The 8,973-nt window shown below is 32.5% G+C and overlaps 1 protein-coding gene across 1 annotated transcript; it reads left to right on the top strand.

Annotated features, from left to right (window-relative positions):
* The first annotated feature begins 5,249 nt into the window (after nucleotides 1–5,249).
* LOC144564546 (GDSL-like Lipase/Acylhydrolase superfamily protein) lies at nucleotides 5,250–8,053 on the top strand. The gene is made up of 5 exons (XM_078314141.1): nucleotides 5,250–5,548; nucleotides 5,969–6,093; nucleotides 6,490–6,738; nucleotides 6,870–7,134; nucleotides 7,678–8,053. Exons 1-5 carry the CDS (start codon nucleotides 5,293–5,295, stop codon nucleotides 7,899–7,901), a joined length of 1,119 nt encoding a protein of 372 aa, XP_078170267.1. The 5' UTR covers nucleotides 5,250–5,292; the 3' UTR covers nucleotides 7,902–8,053.
* Nucleotides 8,054–8,973: the final 920 nt, after the last annotated feature.

Below are 8,973 nucleotides of genomic sequence, written 5' to 3'. Positions count from 1 at the left end.
TATTTTACTATTTTACTTTGGCCCTACCTGTTATATATAAATTGATCCATCAGCAATTATGTGTTGCTGAGATCAATTGAGATTAATATTCGTTTCTATGACTGACGATAAGTAAATCTTTGCCAGTACAAATTTATCAACCAGTCTTTCCCAATAATATGAATTCCTGAAACAATTGCAGAATGTCATATTTACACGAGAAATTACTTGGACCGTTGCAGCATATATTTTTATCAGTAACTTAAATTTATCAAACTGTCCCCACTCCCTTATTTATACTCTACAGTCGTACCAACAATGAATAAGTATTTTTCACCAATGGTTTGAAGATGTAAATAATGATGGTTTTAAGATGTAAAAAGACCCATAGCACAGCACTGACTGTGCTATGGCTTTTTGCTCATCCCTTTTTTTTATCGGTTCTCAGGTTTTCTATACATGTCATGATACTTATTTCATGCAGCTATATTCTAAAATGGATTTGCTACATGTTTCATAATTTTTTATGATTTTATGCATATTTAATTCACTTCTTTTAACGTTAGGTCTCTGTTCATTGTTTTTGCACAATGTTCACCATCTTACATACTTCACAATTTTAGTACAGCAAATTGGTTCTTTGTTTTTGAATGGAACTTCACAGCTTTACATTTTAGTATCAAGTATACTATGTAACAAAATATCAATATTTAATTCTATCTAACATTTGAGTTAACACCAATGCTAATAACAGCATAGATGTCCATTCACACTTCACAGATAATTTCAAAATATGAATTTTATTCTGGTCACACAATTGACTGTTTTCTGATATTTTTCAGATCCTAACTATTTTCATTACTCCTATTAATTAGTTTGTCCAAATAATCTATAAAAATTCTAATTCCCTTTCCAATCTTTTGTTCAGTTTTGCTGGTAAACAAGTTTATTTAAAAATTAGACAATTCGGTTGTACCGGGCACGATACTAAGCAGTGTCAATTGTCAATAGTAAAATAGTAAATGCAGAATTAATAATCAGTCCAGAAATGACTTCCTTGAAGCGTCAACCGTCGAATCTATTATGGTATTATGGTAAGTAATATTGCTTGTTAGTGGCACCAAATTCAAGCCTGACCTAAAGCAGCTTGAATCAAGCCCCTCCAGGTTTTTATTTAACTTTGATATATATTTTAGAAGGGTATTCTCATGCATGTGTGTTATACTACCATTCCTTTGAATGAGAAATTCAGAAATGAACTACTATTTTTAGGTGGAAAAGAAAGAGAAATCAATTGAAAGATTGGCATTGTTGATGTGTTACTATTTAAACAACTTATCAATTTCACTGTTCGTGTTGTTTAAATAGTGCTTTGGTTTAATATGGGAAATGCTGAGTGTGGTACCCTTTTAGATGTAAATATCCAAACAATATATTTGATTTCCATATTGGTATGAGCTTATAATAATTCAATAGTTCTTACATGAGGTTCTAAACTTTACAAATTCTAACAAGGATTGAATCACTCTGTACTAAGACAGGATCATAAACCCGTCGGGTTTGGTACTGATACAGCCAGAGAGGAACTGGTACTGGTAGTTTTGAAACATTGGCATATAAATTTTGATGAATTAATTTATGGTACAAACTACAAAGCTGCCTGAGATTGGTCCAGTCCTTCAGAAGATGTCAAAGTGGCATTGAGAAACAGAAGACCTTCGGCACATCTTCATGCACACCGCTACCAGAAGTTCAGTCAAGATTATGGAAGTCAATTCCTGACCAATTAAGCTAAATTTTTTGTTCTTCTTTATTCCTTTATTTGTTGTAGTATTAATCTGTTGCACTTATCCTAAACTTTGTAATAAGCTCCAAATAAGTCGTTGATCTTAAATATGAATGGAATTGAAAGCAAGTTATTTCAAATGCTGTTGTTGCTATTATCTGTTTTAGATGGAAGCATTGTTTTTTGTCTGTTTCATGGAGAGAAGAGAGAGAGCGAGAATTGTTTTTTTTTTTTTTTTTTTCTGTTTCATGGAGATCAGAGGAGAGAGAGAGTGAGGGAGAGGGAGAGTATCGTGGAGAGGAGAGAGCGAGGGAGAGCGTATCCTAGAGAGGAAGGAGCTAGATATCTCAACTATTGTGGAGAGGAGAGAGAGGGAGGGGTTTTACGTTGTTTGATTTTAGTATCTCATCAGTAGACGAAAAAAAACGAAAATATCGTTGACGTGGCATAAATGCAATTGAAATGCAATTGCATGGATGCAGAGAATTTGAAAGTTCTCTGAAATTATGTTTGGAGTTAATTTCATTTGACAGTTATTTTTTATTTGCAATTGCATCTCAATTGCATGAATGGAGATGCTCTTGTTGGTTAACCGGATTGGGTATTTTTCGAATTTCATTCAAACAGTTGGTAGATTTCGTAATTTTATATTTTTTTTGGATATTTATAAAAATTTCGGCTGTTGAACCATTTAAATTAGTACTTATTTTTTTATCTATCTAAAAAGTTTAATTAAAAATAGTAAAAAGATTTATAAAAATATATATAAATTTGATCTCCAAGTTTTTTTTTTATATATAAAGATTATGTTTTAACAGTTCAGATTGATAATTTGAAGTTCATAAATAAAGATATGAATTCGTACCATGAGTGAGTTGATCTGTGCTATGCTTGTTACCATAGCCTCACTCAATACATAATAATATAATAAAAAAAATTATAATGAGTGTTTTATACTCGATATCGATGAAAAACCTTCCAATTACTCATCTCGATTTTCAATTTGTATTTCTCTAGAAAGCATAATAATAATAATAATAATAATAATAATAATAATAATAATAATAATAATAATAAATAAATAAATAAATAAAAAATATACGTGCACTACCGGAATTTGTAATATTAATATGCGTAACTAATAATATTTATATGGGTAAATGAATTCCATGCAAAAAATATTTTTGCATGGGTACGCAACTTTAATTGCCGAAATTTTAAATTCAGCGGATTGGATTAATATAGTTTTAATCAAATTCTTAAAAAAATACTGAATTAAACATATTAATATGGTTTTAATCAAATTGTCAAAAATAATATTTCCTGTATAATTTAGCAGAATTGGATTTTGGAGTTGCAATCTCGTTGGATTTCCAGTGAAATTGAATTCAACTTCTATAATTTTATTCAATTCGTTTGTGACTTTGTAATTCCTATGGCGTTACAATTCTACTTATTCAGCATAATTAGGTCAATTCAATTCCGCTGGATTATCTAGCGGAGATAATCCAGCAAAGATTTTGTTTTTGAAAATTTGATTAAATCCATGTTAATGTGTATAATTTGATTTTTTTTTTATATATTATTAATAAAAAAATCGGCATGGGCTAAAAAATTCGGCTCATGATCATTACTGGTATCTCCGTGCAATTGTATATTTCAATTATTTCAAAATTCGTAAAATTTGTGATCTCTCTTAGTGTTTGGTAATCATATGAAGTTTAAATTTTTAAACTACACTAAGGAGCACCCGTCTGACAATAAAGTTGAAAATTAATTTTTTAAAATAATTTCTAAACTTGACAAAATATTTTAGCTATCTGAAACCATGACTTAAAAAATTGGACAAGTTTAAGAAAAATAAACAAAAGAACCACTAAAAAAATAAGATTAAGCTTGATAAAAAAACACCTGTTCAGTACACACAAGACTCTTTAGAACATTAAAGAACTCTAGCCTCTTATTTCTCTTTCTTCCGATCTGTCTGTTCCTAAATCTTTCTTCCGATCGTCTGTTCCTATATCCAAAAGATTCCTCTACAGATCTGGAAGAGGCCCCGGCTTGGGCTGTTAGCCTGTTACGGACATAAATCTGCTACGATCCTAAGGGGATTGTAGGGTCCTACGATTCTAAATCCAACCTTTCATTTATTTTGAGATTCGTGCATGAAAATAACTTCTATGGAAATTAGTGCAACCCAAAAAATTAAAGGTTGGATTTAGAATTGTAGGACCCTACAATCCCATTTGGATCGTAGCAGATTTATTTCCAGCCTGTTACTAGTAGTAACAGCGGCCTGGTGGGGCATTAATTTGAATAGTGTTAGAATTCGGCATCAGCATGATTGTAAATTTGAAATGTTGTGGTTACAATCTGTAATTATTGTAAATTTGTAATGTTGTGGTGTATCAAACAATTTCATTTTATATGTTTTATGGTTGTAATTTTGACTTGATTAGTATTAAATGTAAATCTTGGAAATATATGTTATGAGTAGTTGTTTCATGAATTGTTTATTTTAAATTAAAAAAATTGTTATGTTAATATATTTATTAAAAAATGCATTTGCACCATAAAATTTAGCTATGACATGTCACATTCAATTGCATTAATTGGTAATAAATTTATTACATGGGTACACATTTGCATGGGCTGCATTTTTTTTTTCCGAACTTGGTCTGACCTAATTAAGATACTGAATTGCCATCCCGAAATTCGACCGAGCGTTAGAACAATGTTATCTTTTTTCTCATTGAGATATATAACAACATATTAAGAGATGAAAATTATATTGTCTACAAGAATCCCCTTAAAAAAAAATCCCATCGAAGTAAAAAGAAAGAGAAAATATTTGCATTAACAATTGATACAAAATCTCATAAGAGCATGAACCTGTACCTTTTTACCTAGGCAACTCCTATCCGATTCTCACGAGCCATTTGCCTCTACAGCTATCAGCTATCTCTACCAGCTTTTATTACTCGCTTCTTACAGTCCCAACCAATCTTCATCAAAAGAGTATATAGTCTTTATACATTCGGGTCGGGTCCTTATTTTATTACCCGGATCCGTCCTAAAAATGTCCTGTTGAGTAGCGTAGCGTAGCGAGTCTATATGAAATTTCCGGGTAAATATTTTAACAGGGAAGTTTTAGCTTAGTGCAGCGCACTGACTATATAATTGAGCGCTGAAAATGACTATTGCGCTGCATGAAGCTAAAATTGCTCTGTTAAAATATTTACCCAATTTCCCATCATTTACGTTTCAAAACTGAAATGTGAATAAGAACTAACAGCAATTATACTCTCAAAGTCTCAATAGCCTAAAAAGGTAACACATATATCCTCTTAAAGTCTAAACTATTAAAAGAATTTCTTTATCAGATCCGGGTGTAATAAAGTCAAAGCAATCCACCAATACCAGTAATATCGGCTCAAGTGCTGCTATATATAAATGGTGTGCCTTATAAGGAGACTCCCTCCACCTCATCAAAACAAACAAACATTTCTAACATCAACACATCGAAAATGGATCGAGTTGGTCATACACTTGCATTGATCTTGACACTGGGTTTATTGAAATACATTTCGCTCAGTGAATGTGTCCCAAATGCACAGCCCCAAGTGCCGTGTATGTTCGTCTTCGGTGACTCTCTGGTCGATAACGGAAACAACAACGGCATATTGACCCTGGCAAGGGCTAACTATAGGCCCTATGGCATTGACTTCCCCGAAGGACCATCCGGTCGCTTCACCAATGGCAAAACTATAGTTGATGTGCTCGGTAAGCTCTAGTTCTGAACTTCTGACTGTAGTTTTGTAAGGAAAATCATTACTATGATTGAACAACCAACATAAACAATATTTTATTCTTGTTTCTATTTTAATGAAATGCACAATTCAAAGTTGCAAATTGATCTCTGAAACATATATATGTGCCTGTGAAGCTGTGCTACTGCTTGCATAGCATGCATCTCTTTTGACACGGGATAAACATAAACATATGAGCATATTTCCAATTAGGAATTAGACATGATTCCTGTTATAAAAGTCAGCCCATTTTTTTAAAACATAGGGGGGCCTTCGAATATTTTTCCTGCCACTGATACAGATATATTAAGGGTTTTTGCCTATGTACCTTAAAAAAAGAAAAACAGAGATCTAGATATGTTAATTTTACTTGGGATTTGTGCTTGAATTGTAGCCCAATTGCTGGGATTTAGAGGTCTTGTTCCTCCATATGCGTCGGCTCAAAAGAATGCCATTCTGCGTGGCGTCAATTTTGCATCAGGGGCTGCCGGACTCAGACGAGAGACTGGAAGAAACTTAGTGAGCATTTCATATTCCTTTAATGAATTGATTGCAGTTTATCTTTTGTAGTATAATTAGTGCATTTTACTTCCAGAGATTATTTTGCAGGATTAGTTCATTCTGGTTGAATAAAATAATAAAAAAAATCCAAAATTATTGATCCCAAGAAGAGAATCGGTTAATATTGTTGAAGTGCCAAAGCTTGGGGCAGTACAACAGAGAATCCAATTTCATATCATTTTAGTTAAAATTTGATATATTAGCGCTCTATAAAAAGCTTTACCTTCACATTTGATTAATCTAACAGTTAATGACACAAAAATATTGAGAAACTTTCGTATTTTTATGTAGACGCACAAATAAATATTCTAATAGCGATCATTTTAGCTAATAAACTTCAACAAAAATTAACAGGGCGATCATTACTATTTTGCTGAGCAAGTGGAGCACTTCAGATCTGCCACTCAAACAATGAAGAAAATCTTCAAAGGGAATGATACAATGCTTAGTGATTACCTAGGCAAGTGCATATACTATGTTGGAATGGGCAGTAATGATTATTTGAATAACTATTTCATGCCGACTGTATACCCAACGAATTACCAGTATACTCCTAAGACTTATGCTACAAATCTGCTTCAGGAATACACACAACAACTCTCGGTACGTTTGCTACTACTGTTGGTTAGATTTATTTAATTTTCTTTATGAACTTAAGGGTCAATCATCTTGTGGCCTATTGCAACATGATCAAATTAATACTGATTTGTGACACAACATATTATTATTTTCAGGGATTGTATGATATGGGTGTGAGAAAGGTTGCAGTAGTTGGGTTGGGGCAGATCGGGTGCATACCATACGAGCTGGCACGGTTGGATAACAGCACAAACAAGAAGACAACTTGTAACGAGAACATAAACAAGGCGATTGCCATGTTTAACGCAGGACTCCTTCAAATGGTGAAGCGATTCAACACCGAAAAACCAGGCGCAAAGTTTGTCTATGTGAACACCTTTGAGAGCTCCAAAGATCTCGTTTCAAATGCTACTACTTATGGTAAATTTTGTAGAAATAAAAAACAAATCATCATCAGAAATAAAAATGTTGTCAGTGTACCTTTTTATTACCACACTTAAATTCTAGCACATCTTTATTAATCCAATATACAATTAATTTTTCAACTTTGGTAATCAGTTAGCAGCACTAGTCATGAGAACTAATTTGTTCTTTACGTTTTGAAGTAAATCAAATAATTCTTTTTTTCTTATTTTTTTTTGTTAATTAGTGTATTGAAGCAAAAAAATAATAATAAATAAAACATGCTTGATTGGTACCAGATTTGTTTTTGTCTATTTCATGTACATTACAAATATTACACTGCTTTGATGAATTTCAGTTAAGAAGTTAATTTGACTGAAAAACAGAACACATATGGTTTCCTAGAAAACATATGTTTAAATGTGGCCTCTATATCAGGTCTACTAATATCTTTTCATTTACATATCAGCAAAACATTGGTATCACTGTAGAATTCCCCTCCGATAAATCTTAACATACTTTATTCCATAACTAACCTTTCTTTTTTTGTAATGAAACTAGGTTTCTCTGTGGTTGACAAGGGTTGTTGTGGGGTCGGTCGGAATAACGGGCAAATCACGTGCCTACCGTACCAGACGCCGTGTCAAGACCGTACCAATTACCTATTCTGGGACGCATTTCATCCAACAGAATCGGCCAATGTGATGTATGCCAGAAAAATGTATGGTTCAACCTCACCTTCTGATGTTTACCCTATGAACATACAACAACTTGCAATGGCCTAGCTAGAGAAGAGTAAAGGAAATAATGAAGCAATTCTAATTTGAGCTAAATATTAATTCTTAATGACTTGTATTCATATTACATCAATCTTATATTGAGAAAGACATATCCTGCACATTCTTATTTAATATTAATTCTTCATTTGAGCTTTACTTCTCGCTCGGTTGGAGCGACTGCAATTGGTTAAATTAATCAAATTAATCACCCGTAAAAATTAATCACACTTGTAGTTTCACTATTCACCAACATCGCCAGAAATTCTTATAATTTTATATAAGGATCAGACTTCATAGGAAGGTACTTTTGTGCTTATAGAAGACATGGAAGGCTTAAACAAGAAGATTATATATTGTATATTTATTATGACACTACGAGTTTAATCTTTTTATCAACAGATTCTTGTAGCGAATTGGCGCAAAACTAGGTATCGTGTTGAAAATCTTTGGCTGCCTCCAATGTCTAATTTTCCAGTTACAATTCAAAAAAAGGGAATAAGAAAGAAGATTGACGCATACAAATAAAATTAACCTTGATTACATACGAAGTTTAGGTTAATTGTTATGAGTCGTTTGTCATACTTAGATCCTGTGATTTATAACGAGTAGAACTAGGGTGTTCTTAAGTTCACCGACTCATCGAATCGGCTTCAAACGATGAATCCGAACCATTGAAATCCGCTTACTTTACTAGTGATGCGTCTACATGTAAAAAAAAAAAAAAATTTAGATAGAGTCAAGTGGTCAAAAAAGGTTCAAAAAATAAATGGATTAAAATTAATTTATTAACCTTCTAATTTTGTCCACTTGACTTTATACTAAATTAATTTGAATGTTTAAAATTTTCACAAGTAAACACATCACTCGTAAGGTAGGCGAGTTTCAACAGTTCAGATTCATCATTTGAAGCCGATTCGATGGGTTTTAGACTTGGTTCCTTGGTGAACTTAAGAACACTCTAGTTCTACTCATTTATAACATCATCACCCATTCTTTTCTTGTTACTTAACCTATCTCTCATGCACCATTTATGTTCCGTTCATGTCCGTTTAAGTGTTTCTTTAGCTTCAATAGAAAA

The sequence above is a fragment of the Carex rostrata genome, chromosome 13 (genome assembly GCF_964058835.1).
Source record: "Carex rostrata chromosome 13, lpCarRost1.2, whole genome shotgun sequence".
Lineage (NCBI taxonomy): Eukaryota > Viridiplantae > Streptophyta > Magnoliopsida > Poales > Cyperaceae > Carex > Carex rostrata.
This window is presented reverse-complemented; position numbering and strand designations above follow the sequence as displayed.